This window comes from Alligator mississippiensis, chromosome 14 (assembly GCF_030867095.1).
Source record: "Alligator mississippiensis isolate rAllMis1 chromosome 14, rAllMis1, whole genome shotgun sequence".
NCBI lineage: Eukaryota > Metazoa > Chordata > Crocodylia > Alligatoridae > Alligator > Alligator mississippiensis.
In genome coordinates this window covers 13,912,625-13,931,859 of record NC_081837.1, presented here as the reverse complement: position 1 = coordinate 13,931,859, position 19,235 = coordinate 13,912,625, and the positions used below count along the sequence as shown (strand labels likewise).

At 47.1% G+C, this 19,235-nt stretch overlaps 1 protein-coding gene across 1 annotated transcript in view; it reads right to left on the bottom strand.

Moving 5' to 3' along the window:
- The window catches only part of MYBBP1A (MYB binding protein 1a), a 68,102-nt gene that overhangs the window by 8,797 nt on the left and 40,070 nt on the right, over nucleotides 1–19,235 (bottom strand). The window contains exon 24 of the mRNA XM_059717459.1: nucleotides 4,947–5,060. Coding sequence (XP_059573442.1) covers nucleotides 4,947–5,060 — 114 coding nt within the window. The remainder of the gene's footprint in view (nucleotides 1–4,946; nucleotides 5,061–19,235) is intronic.

Below are 19,235 nucleotides of genomic sequence, written 5' to 3'. Positions count from 1 at the left end.
GGGTGTGCAGGTTGCAAGGCTGGCACCGTAGCTACAAAGATGCCCTTATTGCCCATAGGGTCAATATGAAGACCTCCACTGGCAGTGGATGGATGTGGTCCTAAGCTCCTGCTCCAATCTGGGTAGATAACTGTGCACTTTTAAACCCTTACACTGTACCTCTCCATGCCTATTTCTGAAGGGGGAACAGTCAGTCCAAGATTAGAAGCATAGCGATAGCCCAGACGGCATTTCCTAGCTGAGGGCTCCAGCACCATCTGAAAGCGAGCTCTCTGGCACGTCCTTCCCACTCGCTCACATAACACAAGCCCCCCAGAGACCACCATGCCATATCAATAGGCGACTACTCTGCAGGGTGGAGTGGCGCCGAGCCAAACAGAAGCACAGGCCAAGCTGCATTCTTTCTCCACGCTGCGCTATCCCCAACCCTCCCCTCTCCCATCACAGGAGTCCCGATGCTGATGGATGGAGGTGCAGGGATGCCAATTGAACATGCCAGGCACTCTGTGCTGCTGAACCTCCCCTGCCCACCCCAAAGTTACTAAGGAAACTTGCCCTTTAAACAGTGTTCTCCCAGCAGCAAACAGCTTAGCGAGCTTTTCATCATCTTCCTGGAAGCCGCCGGTCATGTTCAGATAGGATTTCACTCCCTCCATATCCAGCAGCATACAGAGATGTAACTTGCATGTAAATATTTCTTTAGGCCAATAAAAACTGACAGTTCGATTAAAAAAAAAATAAAATTAACATTTCACCCCCAGTGTTTACAGCTCTTGTTACCGCCGTGTTGGAGCAGCTCAAAGCCATCAGTGTATTTAGCCTCGCATCACTCCTGTGAGAAAGGACGGTGCTGAGTTTTACACATGGGCAACTGAGGCACACAAAGGCAAAGTGACTTGACTAAGGACAAACAGGGAGCCTCTGGTAGAGAAGGGAACTTAAATGATCTCTCAAAGCAGGGGGCTGGACCCGATGATCTCGCAAGGTCTCTTCTAGCCCTAACATCTATGAAAGCCCAGGCTGGCACCCTAACTACTTCCTTTCTAGAGGATTTATACTATTTCTCCAACATATGGGCCGGCACTCAAACCTATAGTCACAGACATACAGTAAGCATGGCACTTCCCACAACTCCTCTTCCTTCACAATCTTTGGCAACTACCATTTACAGTCACGTCTTTGCAGCGATAATGAACAGTTTTGGATAGATGGGCCAAAAGATTTAAGCTCTCTGCTTATCTGCAGAACAGATCCACCAGAGGAAGCATCAGTACAAGTCTCCCACACGCAAAGAGCAGGAGGCAAGGAAAGGCTATCAAACTATGCCTGTACCAAGTAATAGCAGGTACTAAGGCAGCCCCAGAGCATATCACCACCTACACGCCAAATGATTTACAGGGGCTGTGGAGAGAAAAGAGAAAAGTCTGTGCCACCCAGTTGCACGCACGCACTTGACAGTGAAGAAAAACAGGAGGTGCAGGCCTGGGCAAGAGGCAAACTCAACCCCGGACTAATTCAGCCTGGAAAGCAGCATTCATGAAGACATGAACATTATGAAACAGCAGAGGAAGGACAGCTCCCCCTTGGACCTCTGCCATGCAAGGAGCAATCAGACTTCACTCAAGGAAGAGGATCACAGATGGACTCTTCATTCCTGGCTCTAAGACTCCTCTTAAGCCAAGGCGCCAACAGAACAGGATGCCAAAAAGAAAACAGCCTTATGAATGCAAGTGGGCCAAAAGGATCATCTAGCCCTGCAGTGGGCTTTGGCTTTACAGTGTACCAGCCACAGACACAGATTCAGCCATGTACAAAGTCACTGCAGACAAGTCCAGCAGCAGTTTCCCCAAAAAACATACATGGCGAGAGTGGTGGGGTCTCCTGGATGAAGCCAGGCTCTCAGGATGCCTGGGTTTGCTCACAGCCCGACTCCAGGCAATTCACACTCCAGCATACCTTCTCTGTGGGTGAAATGATGCTAATGATACTTCTTTAGCATGAAAGGCTGCTGTGAAACTGAATTAGGACACGTACCCCGGTAGACAGATAACTGGACCAGGACAGGCCACATGTCTCCACGGATAGAAAACTGGAGCACAACTCTAGAGATCCGGCTGCTTCACTAGTGCAAAATCCCAGGCTCAGTATCCCATCTTCCCCACCTGTACTGCAGTGTGTGAGGGGTGTCATGTTCTGGAGGAAGGGACTTGGATGCTTCACTGAAACAACACCGTGATCCTTTGTCAAATGCTTTGAGATCTACTGAAAGGTGCTAGAGGAGGGTGAGGTAGTGTTATGAGTTAATATTAATAAGGGGTTTCGAGACCCTCAGGTGAATGGAGATCTGCCACGTGACACCCTCTTCCACTGTTACTGGCTGCACTGTCCAATTGCCCAGGCACCAAAATGAGCAAGCCTGGCCCCGGAGGTTGTGTTGTACGTGTTCTGGCAGCAGGCTTAAGTTGCTTGAGAATAAATAAGGTCAAGCAAGCTTATGTAAGTGCAAGAGGCATGGCCCTGCAGCAGTTAGGACTGCTATTTCAGGCAGCTGTCTCCTCATTTAAGGCTCTAACTCCCGACTGCCCCCCTCTCTTGCCTCTTAGTTTTGCATGGGGACACAGTGACACCCACAGAGGCAATTTTAGCATGTTAGTCTCTTCCCAGCTCGAGCATGGTCTGTTAAAGCCACCTCAAGCCTGCCTGCTCATGACTAAGCGGCCCTCCAGCCCAGCATATGCACTCAAGGAAGATGGGATGGGAAAGCAAAACACAGGAGGCACCTCTCCCCCACCCCTTGCTCCACTGGGGCAAAGCTTAATCTGGACAGTCACTGGCTGTGCTGCTGCAAACCTGACGGGCAGCAGGCAGGGAGGAACTGAAGTCTCCTGATTTCAGCTCCCTTGTGAGCTGTGCTGCTGCCTACCCAGAGGTGGGTGTGAGGCCAGTGCAAACTCCCAGCTTTGCAGACTATATTGCATCAAATCAGCAAGCAAATTCTGCACTAACAAAACTGGGACTGGACTGTCTGGAAAGGATGGTCAAGGACAAAGACTTTCAGCTTCTAAATCCGACCTCCAGCCAGCAGGGACTGAATGCTGTTACCCTCTAGCAGAGGCTGGCAGTGGTCCAGGAAGTCTGGGAACCACGGATGTACAGGCATCATAAAATCCAGTGGCTTTCTGACATGTCATGGCGCTCTCTTTTGAAACCTGCAGGTATTTAACTCAAAGTAGGGAAGAAAGCACAATATGGGAGACAGGCAGCAATGGAAGGGCTTACCTTAAAGTGAATCCAGCTTCACTCATCATTTCCTGATGAAATCATTCAAAGAAAAGCAATTTGCCAAAGCCCGGTACTACCTTGTATAAATGTCATCTCAGAATTGCTTAAAATAGGTTTGCTTAGATTTCCTTCTCGCTACCCAATGAGGAAGAAATTAGAGCAATTTGTTCTGTTGCTAATATTCCAAGCTATAAAAAGCTAAAAGCCACTCTAACCACCAATTAAAAAAAAGTGTGTGAAGACTGAAACCTATGCTTAGGAAAAGGTCATTGTACAAAAAGGTAGAAAACAGAGTGCAGGGCTGGAAGGAACAACTTGGATCATCAAGTCCAGCCCTCAGCCCCTGCAGACAGCCCCATTCAGAAACCTACAAAGCTGCATCTTAAAACTAGTTAAGTTATTTATACCCGCTGCTACACTAACCAATGCAACCTGAATATTTTTCCAGTCTGCAGGCACACAGACTACCTTGCAGATAGCTTCAGACCAATTTCTTCCAATGCCTTTCACCAGAGACAATCTTTGCAAGACCATGTTTGCAAAACGAATTATTTGTTTTTCCCCCATTCTTGGCAAACGTCTTCCAGCGCAGGGAATAGGGACCACAATTTATATCTCAACCTGGAGCCAGGAATCCTTGGTTCTTAATCCTAGTTCCACTTATCATTTTTTTCAGGTCTAGAGGGGTGAGGGGTGGGAGCAGATGGAGGTCCCCGCAGTGAAGGAGGGAGTGAGGCTGGGGCAGGCGCTGCACAGCTGGGGCGGAGCAAGGGACAGAGCTGCAAGTGGCTTGTCTTGTGGGTACAGGGGGGTGGCTCCCACTGCTGCACATACCCTGGGAGGGCATGGGGTGGTGCATGCCCCTGATCTGTGCATGGGGCGAGGGCAGGCTGCTGCTGCAGGCTGGGGCCAAGGCGGCACCGAGCTCTTTTCAGCAGGGGGCTGGGCTGGGCTGTGCTCAGAGCAGGCAGCAGTGGCACTGGATGGAGGCTATGGGGGTGAGGGGGGGTGCAGCAACACCAAAATTTGCTGTAGTCCCCTCCCAGTGCCACCACCACCCACCCTGAACAAAGCCCAGCCCATCCGCCCACTGGGAAGAGCTCGGCTTTGCCCCGGCTCCAACCCGCAGCGGCAGCCCGCCCTTGCCCTGTGCACAGGTCCGGGGGCACCCCCCCCCCCGCCATGTCCTCCCAGGATGCATGCACCAGCAGGAGCTGCTACCCCATCCCTGTGCCCCCTGGACGAGCTGCTCATAGCTCTGCCCCTCACTCTACCCTGGCCGTGCAGCTCCTGCCCCTCTCCCTCCCTCACCATGGGGGTCCTCGATCTACCCCCTCCTCCCCCCTTCCCTCACAGCAGACTTACCAGCTGGACCCAGATGCTCTCCATGCTGCCAGGCTGCACGCCTGGCCACCTGCATGCTGTGCTGTGGCTACACGCATGCACAGTGCTTTTATTGGTGGCATTATCAGCCAAAAAACGCCAACTGCCAATTTTGTCAATTATCCTTATATTGGTGCCAATCCAATATGGGACCTGTACAAAAATGCATTCAAAATGCAGTCTCTTAGGAGTCCATGTGGCCTGCACTGCAGCCTGGGGTGCAGGAATAGAGAAAGCATTAACCAGGCAGAACACATGTTCAATTTGCTGGTGCTCGTTACCTCTGTGACCTGACTGATGCTCTTTCTGATCAGCTCTTCCCATTCCTCCTCTGCCATGGAGTCCTTCAGCTCCCGAGTTTGCAGAGCCTTCTGGAGGAGTATGCACGCCTGTGCCTAGATCGAAGGGAAAAGAAGACATATGAATTTGAGCTTGTCTTATGAAAAGTGTTGACTACATACCTATGGACCATGGCAACACCCAGCCAACGCAGAGGGGCTGGCCACATTACAGATATTACAGATTCATAAGGAAACGTTCTCCCTTGTTGTCAAAGAAGGCACCTGAGTGAATCATATACAATGGCACACACTGGTACAAGGGATGCATTTAAAATCCGCTCTGGCCTCTCAGCTCTTCCAGCCTCTTGTGGCCAAACGCATGGACAAGCTGATCTTAAGTGCAGCGCATACGGTTTCTGCACATCTCCAAGCAACCCTTTGTGTCACTTTAATTCGCACTGCACACTAGGTCCTTCGGTTAATGCGTCGGACATTAGCACAAAGATCAGAGCTGGCAGGCCAGCAAAAGCTCAGTTTTTGAAGGAGAGCTCAGACAGAAATTACTCCTCAAAGTAAAAACTCCTTTGGGGAAGTTTTACTTGCCCTAGAGTAAGACACACTCATTAAAACCTGTGTCCTTACAGGACCATGAAGCCAAGAGAGAATCAATGGCTTTCTGCTATCTTGCTTCTGTTATCATGTTATGTGCCTTTTTCTATCCCAGAGACTTTTTAAACCCTCCGAGTGGTACAGGCATCATGCACGGCAAACAACAGAAATGCATCAAAAGAGTGCACTAATGATTCAGGATTTACAAAAGACAGGATTTAAAGAAGACATTTCCTTGATGGCAAAGTCCCCCAGAGGGAGAAAAGAGATTTCTAGACACGCATAGAAACACCACTTTGCTGCAGGTGCCATCCCGAAGAGCCAAATTCTACCCAGCTGGAACCACTGAAATCAGCAGCATCGCGTCACAGACGAGTCGATCCTAAAGAAAGCAAAGAAGCATCTCTCTTTTACAACAGATATAGTAGATGTACTGCCGTCTACTCCCACCATGAGAGGGCCTCGCATGGCTTTATATCCAGCCCCCAGATACAACTAAAAGCATGAAATCAGCAGGATTTGAAAAAGGATTTGACATTACTATAGCTAACAAAAGCGCGCAAGTTTGCAATGGCAAAGACTAAAGCAACAAGAAAATGGCCTGACACAGGACACATCCTTCTGTACTCCAGGGTATAAGCCATCTTCTTGTTTGTGACGGTTAAGAAGAAATTTTCCCTGAAGGCAAGTTATCCCATCACCGCCTACTACAGCCTCTCTGTGCTGAAGCTACTGACTACTGTTACAGCCAGGATACTGGACTACAGGGGACACTCATTCCTCCCCTATGGCAATTTCCGAGATCATTATCTGTGTTACACCAGTGTAACTCCATTGACATAAGTGGGTAGATTTATCCCTGCTTTACTTGAGCACAGCCAAGAAGAATGTATAAGTAGCAAACTCTCCGCTCGTGAAGACTACCTCTATTAGTTATGCTATTTGAAAGAAAATTGCAAAGGAGGTCAAAGAGATTTATATGGACTTAACTGGAGTTACCATGTCCGGGAAGACAATCTCACATACTTCATGTAATTAAGAGGCAGCTATGTTTTACAGGGCAAATTATGGCATGTCTGGGTTCATATACCAAGCACAGTGGAAAGTCACTTTAGTGCAATTATAAAGAGAATATGACCCCAGGAGTAAATGAAAGGCCATAACTCACTTGAGGGGCTCAGACAGGGTCATAAACCTCGAGCCATCATCCCTCGGCAATTACAATAACATTCGTGCAGGCAACCCATCGTGATTGCACTAGGAGGCAAGGAAAAGAGAATAGACCCTTTAAACTGCCCTGAAGGCATCTCAGAATTAAGTCAAGAGGCTGTCTGGCTTTTGTGTTTTACTTGCATATAATTATGATCCTCTGAAAAGTCCTAGAAGGGGCAGCAGTAACAGGGCCGCATCACCGAACAGCTCATGTAATTACTGGGTGGAAATGCCACCGATCAAAAGCATCAAAAGCGAGGAGTGCTTTTGAAAAATCTCAGTTCTTGGGGCCTGACTTGGGATACCTGAAAGGGACCTAAATCTGGAGCAATTTGAGCGCCCCGTTTTTAAAGGGTCTCAAGACACCCAAAGCCCCCAGTCATTTCAGAATCTCCCCTAGTGCCCCTATTCAGTGAGACGAGTTGTGCCACATCTGAATGATACTCAGGCATACTGAAGGCCCACACATGCAATATATAATTATTGTGATGTTCATGTAATTCAAATATTGCTGAGCAGGCAAAATAATCCTTTGTTTCCTAATTACAGCCTTCGTGGGATGCTAATTTAGCACCAAATACAGATTTTAACAATTCCACTCTCCTCGCTGGTTGAAAGAGTCTATTTTCACTTAAGAGCCACTCAGCCACTGAGCAAAAGATGCTGCCCCTCCTGGGACTTTCCACAGGATTACAATTATATCCAAGTAAAATACAGAAACCAGGCAGCTTCGCGGTCCAGTGAGAATCTGAAGCACTTGTACGGATCTGTGGTTTCACCACCGCTCAGTCCAACGCCATGTGTGGCTGCTTGCACCACTGAGACTGCCGTGTTACTGGCAGATCGCCCACTCCTATAGCCCTAGGACCTCACTCCTATATAGGGCTTTTCATTCAGAGATTTCGAAGCGCTTTCACTAAATGATCCATTTAATTATTCCCGTACAACACATAGGGAGTCCGAGGTACAGGGAGAAAGCAATGCATCCGAGGTCACCTAAGCAAACCGGAGGCAGAGCAGGAACAACCCAGATCTCAAGTCCAGCATCCACCGCCAAACCCCCTGGCTCAGCCTTTCCATTAAGACAGGAGGGAACGTGGTGCTAGTTAAGCTGTTTTCAAAATAGGGACTCCGTTACAATGCAACTCCTTTCTGCAGCAAGGGAGATTATAGGGGCTGCACTTTTGCAAGGCACTGCACAGCCCTTCAGCACCTGTTCCTTGTCCACAATGAAAATACTGGCAGGAAGTTCCCTCCTTCCAAATAGTTGTCCGTGTGCCATTAGCACGAGGCTGTCTTTCTACACTGGTACGAGGCGTGGTAAGGTAAAAGGTTCTGCCACAAGGATTATTATGGTCAGCGCTGGCTTTACCCTGCTACCCACTGTCTGCCTTCCCACCAAACTGGTGCTGCACGCAAGCTGTGTATTGAAACAACGTATTTGCTGAATTCAGAAAGCCTCTTCATCCTTTGTGGTCTGGGAAAAGGTCAGTACTGAACAGAGTAGTGTGAAAAGGAAAGTTGCAGAGTATCAGGAGGTCTCAAACTCAGGCAGGAGAGAAACCAAATCTATCCAGCCCAACTTCAGCACGTTCTTTAGAGAGAAGCACAAATACCCAGGCCTCCCTGGTCTTACCTGCTTACACATGAAATGGGAACCTTAATTTAATGGTTGTGCAAAAACAGGCTTTTGAAACCTGCTCAGTGGTGAGACGGACTCACCCGGGCCTGAGACGGCAAGCAACAGCCCCACGAGGGACCGGAAATGACCCACCCCTTAACAGTGGTTTTTCAGTCGTTAGCTGAGCTGACAAATTGTCGGAGCTCCCTCCTGAGAACAGCCGAACGGCAGGCCTGAAGACTGGACAGACCGTAAAAAGCTGCCTGCAGAATAATGGCAGCCCCCTTACGAGACCTCTAAGAACGTGGAAGAGGATATTCGCTGTCCAGTTGCCTTCAGGAAGCTTCCCCAATAAGTTGTGGTCTTCTATTTATAACAGGAAGAAAATAAAACACTCAACAGTATCTGTACAGCTCCAGAGGCTAGCTACAAAAAGTCTCCTTTTAGGTGCATTAAGACCTGCCCTGCTGTCTTTTCTTTATCACTGATGTTTCCTTATTTAACACCCTCAGCGATGGGACAGAGGTTGGCTGAATGGAAGCACCATAAAGATACGAATAAAATGCAAAATGGGCTCCAGAAGAGGGTATTAGCTCGACAGAAACATCGGCTTATATTTTCAAAATTGACCGTTGTGATTTTGGGTGCCTCTCGATGCATTAGAGATGCTTGATTTTTCAAGGACAGATGCTCAAAATCTTTTTGAGAAAACTGCCTTCTTTCAGGAGGTCTTAAGCTAGATGACCCAAACTGAGGGTCTGAGAAACGACTAGTTGCATTTGAAAAATTTAGGTGATTTTTTTCTTAACGCCCCAGTCTAAGTGCAAAGAAGCAAAAGTCCAGTAGGAACACAAGATTTCAGCTGGGCAGTATTAATTGTTGCTGTTTAAGCAGCTGCTTAGACATGCATCTTGGTTTAAGTACTTGCATGAATCCTTTGCAAATATACTTGCTGATTGCAATACCTTCTATGCTCTGCAAGGATGGTCACTTCAGCCTCCAAAAACTGGGAAGAATATTTTCAGAGGAGCACTTCCAGTAAGAAGTGGCCTGTTCTCTAATTTACCATATTATGACTTTTTGGCAAAAACTACACGAGCAAGGGCTGTGTATACACCCCCTCCCCCCGCTCGCCCAATACACATCTGGTATTGAAAAGAGAGAGAAAACCTCAGGCTTCAGGACATAAGTCATCTTCTCAGTGATGACAATGCCAGTCCTCTGAACTGCATCTCATGCAAGTGCCACATGTGTTGCAATGAGCACAGCTTTAGTCTCAGCGATGTCACAAGGAGTTTTTTCTCTGACTTCACTCAGTAAGGAAGCAAGCCCAATATTTAGCTGGGTCCCATGCCAGTCCTAGGAGAGAGAGAAATATTTTCCCCATCTTATAAGAGAAAAAGAGATTCCAAAATGCGAAAACAGAAAAAAGCACGCTTCATCCCAGAAGACTTAGGAGTTTCTTGCACTCGGCCCCGGGTTCCAGGAGCAATACTTCCAGACCGGACGTGCACACACAACATCTCTGAAATTAAACTTTCTAAATTCAGTCATCCGACATCTGAAGCAGCATGAAAACCCCCGATCCTATTCTGCGTTCTCAAAGCCATCCAGTTCCCTAGCCAGAGCCTCTGTTATTAGCTAGCTCAGGAACCTCAGAGTTAAGAGAAAGGCTATAAGATATTTTTAAAAGCTGAACAAAGAGAATAGCCACACACACACACACACACACACACACACACAATTCTCCTTCCACAGGATGAAATGAGGTGGAAATGTTCATTATGAGTCAATGTGGGAGGGAGAGAATGAACAATAATCAGCCAGAAAGCCAATTCTGTGATTTTCTGCCAGGACTGTGTTTCTTACACCGACAGAAATGTTCAAAATGTCACAGGTAGACATATAAAATTGACTTGGAAAACTGAACACACATGCACAACGGTAACTGAGATGTGATGGTAACTCCCAGATCTGCCCATCTCCCTTCGCCGGAGGAGAAAGAGGAGAGGAGTCTGGCTATGGTGCTAGTGGGATATTCAATATGCCTGTATCTATTCCACCAGAACCGCAAGCCGCCTAATCATTTTAAACGGCAAGTGACGGATTAATCCCCGCCAACACAGCCATCGTTTTAACATCAGCACAGAACATCTGCTGTGGGCTCTACACGGGAAGCCAAAATTATGAATACTCAAATCTCAATCCAGGATGATCCGGGGAAGGAAAATGGACCGAGGGGGTTTTATCCCCTGTGCAGTTCGCAGAAGACGGCCAAATTTAACAACACTTTGCAAAGGGTCAGAAGCCAGGTCCTAGCACTCAAAAAATGAAGGCACTGCCCAAATCTCTGGTCATTTTCTACACGCGGGTAATTGTTATGCTGCGCAGGTTCATTCAGGCGCCAGTTTCTGACACTAGGATAGATGGTTTTTTTCCTAGTTCTGCATGTTTAAAAAGGACAGCACTGAGGAGGCATTTCAAACAAGCAAAAGGTGAAAAGGCACCAGGAAAAAACATTGAGATGGGAGAAACCCTCTAAGTCAGCAATTATTTAAAGCAACCTGGCATCTGGCTTTTTTTTCTCGAGTCCCACAATGCAGAATTTTTAGATAGGCTGAATTACAGTAGCAGCTGCAGTGTATTATGGCATGGCGGTAGCTAACAGTTTGCGCCACTACCTTGCCATTTTGCCATAGGATCTCAAGGCACTATGCAGGCAACAGTCACGTAAGCCACAACGTTGGCTTTCCTTTCCTAATGCAAGGGAGCAGAGCGTAAGAAACTTGTCTGAGAAATTCTGTAGCCAGGAAGCAAACAGGACCCAACCAGGCCTGACCCAGGATCGTACCCAAACTATCCTCCTCCACTTCAGCCGTGGCAATAATGCTGCTTCAACATTTTCAGTAAATCAAGACACTGGAGCAGATTTTACACTGCCTAACACCGAAGTCTGGGCTTTACAGAGGGAGAATTTCATCAACTCTATGCCACCAGCTCAACCCAGAACGTAGTAGAGGTGCAATGCAGCGGAGCATCAGCCCCATTATCTTCTTTCTTCTGTACAAAAAGAATATTGCATTTGTATAATTAAAAGTTCAACCTTAAAATCATATTGGAATCAGGAAATAAATAGCTGATTACTTTAGTGGCACTGGAAGCAAAGTGCATGGGCATAGCAGGGTACGTTGGTATTTCAAAGTACAGATGTCTCCTAGTGCTATACAAGCTGTGGTAGCGAGGGGAAAGACTATGCTGCAATCCCCGCTGCCCCTGCCTTTACACGACACGAGTGACTCTCACTATGTGAGCGCACAATGCTCTGGCAATTTGGTGGATAATTCAGCTGCTATAAGGAAAAAGAAACTATTTGCATTTTTTATTTTGCTCCTTCAGCGAATCTGCTTAAGTACCTAGGCATGCAAAATAAGTGCTCTATTTCAACTGCATCCTCTCCTTTCTCTTTAAAAAGTTCATCTTTATTATTTTGCACTGAAGAGCCAGCCTACCTAAAGAAATCATGGAGCAAAACTATTTGGCTGGAAGATAGCTCTCTTCACCTGCAGGTCTCAAAGTGCTTCCCAAAGTTGGGACATCCTCTGCTTATTCTATTTTCAGCTAAAACAGATGGAAAAGCAGAAGCCCTGACACATTAAAGCAACCTGTTCCTTTCCAAGTCGTGCAGTCAAACAGCGGAGGAGTAAAAAGAGAATCTGGGCAGATCCTCCTGTGTGCCAGTGCTGCAAATCAGGAGGGATGTCAATAGTCAGTGGGATTACTCCAGATTTACACCAGTGCAACTGGCCGAGCACCTGCCCACCCGCAAAGCAGGAACAACCTTGTGGGTGGCCCTGATCGCAGCTGGAGCCTCTACCGACTACTGCATAGGAATAAATCCAACAGCTTCAGCTATAACTGAAGCCATTGAATTAAAACATAACCTTTGACTTTGCACTCTTAGGATTCAGGGCTTTCAATACTCTGCTTATAAACAAGTATCATACAGTAAACCAAGATAGAGGATATTATGCCAAAGAGAGGCAATTTTAGTGACATTTCCTTTCACTGTATCAAGTGGTCAGACTCTTAGGCTTATTCACGCAGATATGGAGAGCTCCCCCTTATCTATCCATGATGTGTTGAATGTAATAGGAAAACCCCATGCTAATGAATCTTTTGGCTGTATGAGAAGAACTTGTGCTACAGCAATAAATAAATAAGGGCGCCACAGAAAATGTCTCTTGCAACTACCTTCTGTTGAGTCTGCTATAACAACGCTGCCCACAAAACCACGGGGCAGCCTGCTATTCTGTCGCTATTCCTGTTCCCATCGCTCCACTATTCTGGTTTCAATCAGAGACCAGTTCCATTAGAGCCACCCAGGGTAGAGGGGCTGACTGATTTCATAGCTGGAAATGGTAAGCAGAGTCCATCAAGTCAACAAGAGGCAACGATTTACTAAAGCAGCACAAGAGCTGATTATGGATTCTAGCGTGGGTGCGCATTCAACCTTGCAAAATGAAACAGAAAGCTTGCAAGCCCAAAATGCTGCTCCTGGACCCTACTCTGGAGACTCCACCTTGCATGAAGTACAGGCTGAAAACTTCAGCCCCCTACCCCTGTGCTGCAGGAAGAGGAGAGGATCTGGCAGCAGCTGGGACGGGAGACAGAACTTCCTAGGAGGTCTCTGCCCATTTAGCCTCTATTCTTCGCACTGTCTATCCACTGCAAGTCCAGGACTCTGGTCCTTCATCCTCCTTCCCACCCAACTCCCCTGCATCTGTCTGTGCATTGCCCACAGTTCACATCTACTCCAAAAGCAGCTCTGTGACCTTTGAGGCTCAGAAGAGTCTGTTCCCCACCTCTGCTATGCCAAGTGCACTGCGGTCCCCAGTTCTGAAGAGCCGCTGAGTTGCAAACTTCACAAACTAACTACTAATTAATTGCTAAATACATTGCTTTAAATATACAGGCAGTCCTTGGCTTACAACGTTTTGAGTTACAATGTTTTGCACTTACAATGTTTCTAAATTGACACCGTTTCAACGTTAAGAAGTCAGTTTTGACTTGCAACGCTTGATCCAATGCAATGCCGTGCCAGCGAGCAAATTCCCTGCGTCGCCCATCTCCCTGGAGAACATCGGTCCAAACTTGCTTGGACACTTTCTTTAAGAAAGCAGATGAGACTCCAGAAAAACCTGCAGCCAAGACTGCTGAGATGACTCCAGCCAAGAACCCTTCAAAAAATCCAGCAAAGTCACTTCAAAGAAGTCCTTCCAAATCAATATGTACGCTATAAATACATTAATGTAGCTATATTATTCATCTATAATTGATTGAGTACAAAATTCTGGGGTATTTTTGGTGAAATATAATGTTTCTTGTAAGAAAACTGGTTGCGAGTTGCAACGTTTTGACTTAAGATGCAGTTTTCAGGAACCGATTGTGTCGTAAGTCCGAGGACTGCCTGTAAAAATAATGCTGAAGTGAAGCCCTGCCCTGCCCCCCTGCGCTGGAAGGGGTTATGCCAGTATGAAAGTATGTTCATTGGCCTTCTTTGTTCCGATTCAGAAAGCAGAATATATCAGCTCGCTCCAAGACACCTCTATATAGCTATAATTGTGTTCATGCTTTGCCTTCCAGTGTAAAGCCTGTGGGCAAAAACACAATTCTCCAACTCCTTCCCTGAGAGCTGTACCAGCATCACTTTTCCGCTGCGCCTCGGCCCTTAGAAAGGTTGTGAACGGCGACAGAAGTACTGGCGCGCTCCAAGCTACTTCTTGAGAAAGTTTAGCTTTTAACACTATTTGACAATTTGGCCTCCACGTTCAGCAGGAAACCTCCCCATTCATTCACAGCCAACGAGTGGATTTTTTAAGCCCAGGTCCCATGAACAAGGCACAGGTGCAGAGATGGGACTGGAAGGCTCAATTTTACATCTAAATTTCCCCAGATAGGGTGAGCCGAAGTAGAAACAAATAATGAGGACTCTACTCTGGGTGCGAGGACAAAGCCACCCTAAGGCAGACAACGGCAGGTTTTTAGTACTACCCGGAAATCCCAGGTTTTGCACTTGCACAGCTGGAAGTGATACATTCGGAAGGGGAAATACAAGCCACCAGCTGCCACAAGCAAACAGAACATGCACCGTGGTGCGCAGCCATCATTAAACATCAAGGCAGCTCTCATCCATACTACAGCGAGGACACATTCCCTGTCTGCACGGGGTGAAACAGCAGTATCAGGTACCTTGTAAGTGGGGGCAATGGTAATATGCATGAGAGCCCCCGAGTATCTTTCCCTGGGGCACTGGTAAGGTTCCCAGATGCTACCGGTGTAGCCCCAGGTCTGTAGTTTAAGACCAGACTTTATGCTTTTGGGCAACATTGCACTGCAATCCCACGGAGACCTCACGATCACATTAAGTCAAACTTGCATTTAAAAAAGGGGAGGAGCTTAAAATGCTATTTATAAAAAAAGCGCTTAAGTTCAAATAATGCTGTGCTGAATGCTAAAGAGCAAAGATGTGCTGCTCGTTGCCAGGTGCTGGAGACGGCATCACTCAAACCAGGTCCGAGCACGCCGTTTCATGCTGCTGCTCGAGAGAAATGCATTTCCTCACCCGCAAGAGCAAGAGCATACTGCAGCATTTAGACGCCACTCACAGCTGGCGACGTCATCCTTGGATGACTTCAAAATGGCAATTCCCCGTCAACACAGGCACCAGCAGGTCCTGTGCAATTGCAAATGAAAAATATTCAAGCAAAAGAGTGGTTTCCATCTCCTTCCGTTACACCCCCAAGATGACCAACCTTGCAACTTCCCCCTGGGTTGTGCTAGGCTCCACCAGTCTTGTTTAATGTCCTCACCAGTGGAAGTCCTTAGCTTCTCAGCTACCCCTGGGTAACCCCCTATCTACCAAAGGCTGCGGCTGATGGAGTTTAAAAAAATAATTCGGCTGAGGATGGCCACAGATGGAGCAGAAGCCAGCTGTATCTCCTGTGGCTGGGCAGGCACTGGGCGACTAAGTGGAGCTTAGTAAGAGAAATCGGGTTTTACTAGCTTTGTTCTTTTTTTAAAGGCGGCAGATCTGACTCATCGTACGCTGGGAGGTGACAAATACGGAGGAGCCACATTTACACAGCTGCTTCTCCAAGCACTCCTGCACTTTTAAACACTGAGGCTGTCTTTGCGGACGCTCTGCCTAAGACAGGTAAGCTGGCCATGCAGCAGTGCAACACAGAGAACACACCTATACACACCCAACACCAGGGACTAGGCTTGGCTGATGGTCTTTTAAAGATGCAACAGGTGTGTGGTTTGCTTTCTCCTCTACTTCTCTTTCACCATATGCCAATGGGCAGATACTTACTTAAAAAAATTAAATCTATGCAGACCACTTTGCCTTTCTCTGGAATTTCTGATGAAGAGATCCAGAGTCTATGTAACAATCCATATATTGGCTTTTTGTTTGGGTGAATATAGAGATTTATTTTCCCTTGAGGTATCTACAGACTAAAACGGAGGAGGCCAATCAGTCTTAATATTCACCTCAACAGAAGTCAATATCTTATTATCCCACAATTTGCAAAAACTAAACTCATGTCAGAGGTATTAAATGAGCTGGACAAGGTCATGCAGTAAAGCAGTAGCAGGGGACAGAACCCATAAGTGCTGAGCTATAGTCCCAGGCCCGTATTTCCACCCCCTGTAGGACAAAGCTATTAGCAAGGAACTTGGATTTCATATGCAGATATATCCTGATGTGTGCACTACATAGGAGCAAATAGGCAGTTTGACAGAGGACCTAGGTTTGATGTTTTGAGCACTGCCAACCCCAAGTATTAGAAAACAAAATCACAAGCAAGCTCTCCCTTGCAGAACAATAAGGCAGTCTTAAAAGTCATGGGGTCTTTGCACGTAAAACAGCATCTGAGTGCTTAGCAATTGCCTTCTGGTTTTTAAGGTTTTAGCATTCCCTCTTGGAAGTTTTTCTCCCAAACGGTAAGTACTAAAAGCCTCTTTCTATTATGAATTGTATGCTAAGATTTGCATGTACCACTCCAGTCACTGAGAGCTTGAGAACGTAAAAAATCTGCAGACTCCTAATAAAAGCATGGGTTGGAAGTGCCCCACCCTCCTTACTCAGTCTTTTCTTGTGAAAAAGGTCCACTGAAGTAATTTTACATACCCAAGTAATCCAATCCAGGGGGTTTATTAGGTACCAACTCTTACTCAAAAGCGTGCTTGCAGGATCAGGGCAAAAATCAAGCTTCCTGTTTTCCAATCTTCCTGCAAACCCTTCCCCTGGTCCGCAACACTGATGTTTCCCAATTAAGAAAGTCATGCACCAACCTGGCTATTTTGGGGCATTCAGAAAAAAGCGGCTATATAAGGCAAACTAGTTAAAAAGACATTGATGAAGCCAAATTAAGAGAGTTGTAAGAGCAATGTCTGCAGGGAGAGTCAGAGAGAGTCCAGATTGTTATTTTACCCGTGCACTGCTATCCTTTCAGCAGCAGTCCCCTCCCTGCTCAAAGTCGTGACTTTGCAGGCAAAGGACAGAGGTTTTCATCTTTTTCAGAAAGCTCTCAGCAGCCAGATAATGAAAAATTAGAATTCTGATTCACTCAAATGTCAGCTCTTGAAGTTTCACATTCAAGCCCTATAAAAAGATCATCAGTAAAACTGGTGCCTGGGAATGCGGGGAAGTAAACAACACTGCGAAGCCAAAACGGTGGAGCGCAGAGTACAGTTGCATCAAGTTGGATGCAATCCCACGAGATGTAAAGCTGTGAAAAGAACAGTGCTGCCTATGGGATAAAGCACCAGGCTGGGACACAAGAAGTGATGCCCCCCGCTACCTATGCAACGTCACCTCCTTCAGACAGGGCTTTGGGAGCTATGGGTAGCAATGCTATCTCCCAGCTAAGCAGCATATTCTTCAAGTCAGCAGGACAACTTGTGCAAGTGGATCCAACAGTTCTGACTTGCGCGAGTTGTACGACTGGCAAAAAAAAAAACAAAACCGAGACCTACAACTTTCTACCGGAGCTCAAAGCAGCAGCAGGAAGGAATACAGCAGGCAGAGCAGCAGCCACATACAAATCCGAGGGCAAGGCTGTGATCTCTCTTCTAAGCTCAAATACCAGCCTCAATAAAAGCAAGGACAAAGCTACCAGTGACTCAAATCAAGGTGGGTTTTTTTGCAACACCGATGTTGCAGACAACCCTATGTTCCAGCCGCTTAGTTCGTCACTTCAGCAAAACAGGTTTTCAGCCTCTGAATCACACTGCGGCAACCTTGAAACCAAATAAAAACTTTTCCAACTTGCTCCATGAAGACATTTGCCCCTCGAATCTACTACAGGGCTGCGCCTGATGGGCTGAGCAGAGTGCACCTATGTGAATTACTGTCAGACCCCCAGCTCTGAAAATATCGGCTCCCCAAGCATGAGATGGCAAACATAATTCAACCAGTTATGAATTTACTCGGCCTTTCAGTCACGTGGGCCTTGCCTACATATTTTGGCTTAGCCAGACCACCGAGGCTGCAACACCGTGCTGACTGACGCTGGCCAAGACAGCTGGGGAGCTGCAGGCTGCAACACCGGCGGGAAGAGAGGCGATCCTGCCGAGATGCCAGGCTGCTGTTCAGATCAAAGAGACTGCTGTATCCCAGGACCAAATCAGATAGGAGGCACTAAAGAGTGCATCAGACTGAATGTAAATATGCATCCTTGGGCAGAATAAATACTCCAGATGCCCTAAAAGCCGAGTGGGAGGACAGGGCACAGTGCAGAGCACATGGGGGCCCTGGTGCTGGACCACTACTCCAACACACACAGGGCCATATTTTCAAGCACTTGGTGCCACATGTATGTGAAGGGCTCAGCTCCCACCTGAGGTCACTCCAGGTTATCAGCTCTTACTGAGATCATCATGGCCAAGTTTTCAGTAGACCAGAGTCCCCAAATTTTTTGAACATCTGGCCATTTATGTAGATGCCTAAATGGCAGCTTTGAAACGCCTTTCCCAAAGAGACCACCTGCCTGAAGGAGTAGCTAGAAGTGCTGAAGCAAAAAAAACCCACTGAAGAATAAACCCAGCTCACCTCCATGGCCCCAGTATGGGCAATAGTGGTGGCAGAAGATGCCCTAATCCCTGCTGAGGACAAGCCTCAAAAGCCAGGTGCAATAGGTTCACTTCAAGATTACCTGAAGTCTCTGAACCTATCTGGTCCTACTAGGAGAACCAGATAGACTATGTGGTCTTTGCAAGGACAGGTGAGTGCCAATTGTGGGTTTGTATGTGTGCAAAATGCATGCTTGCCTCTGGGAAATTGGGCTCGGGTCACAAATCTGCAACAGGACACAACAGCCATCTCTCAAAGCATAAAGAGAGCAAAAGCATGGCCTTCCTCTAAGGGAAGAGGAGACTGCTTCACAGCAGGGATTCATTCACAAGCTTCAGTGGAGTTCCCACACGAGTCTGAGCCCAGATCAGACCCCAAAAAGCTTCATGTAGCACTGAGATGATGTGCAAGCCCAGCTACACATCCCAGCACTGGGCATCCCACCCTGCAAGCTCATGCAGTGAAAGCCCAGGCTCTCCAAGTCAAACGTTTCCAGCTCCCTTGAAGGGCCGATTTCGATTAGCTCATTTGTGCAAGTGAAAAATTAAAACAGATGATAAAGCGACTCAAGCCAGGAGGACGGCCTGGAATTGCGGAGTTACACAGACCTTTCCAAAGAACATCAGAGACCGTTCCTAGACCTCTCAACATCTTTCATGGGAAAACACATCCTTCCTGATGCAGAACAAGGGGCCTCAGAAGAGTAAAGCTG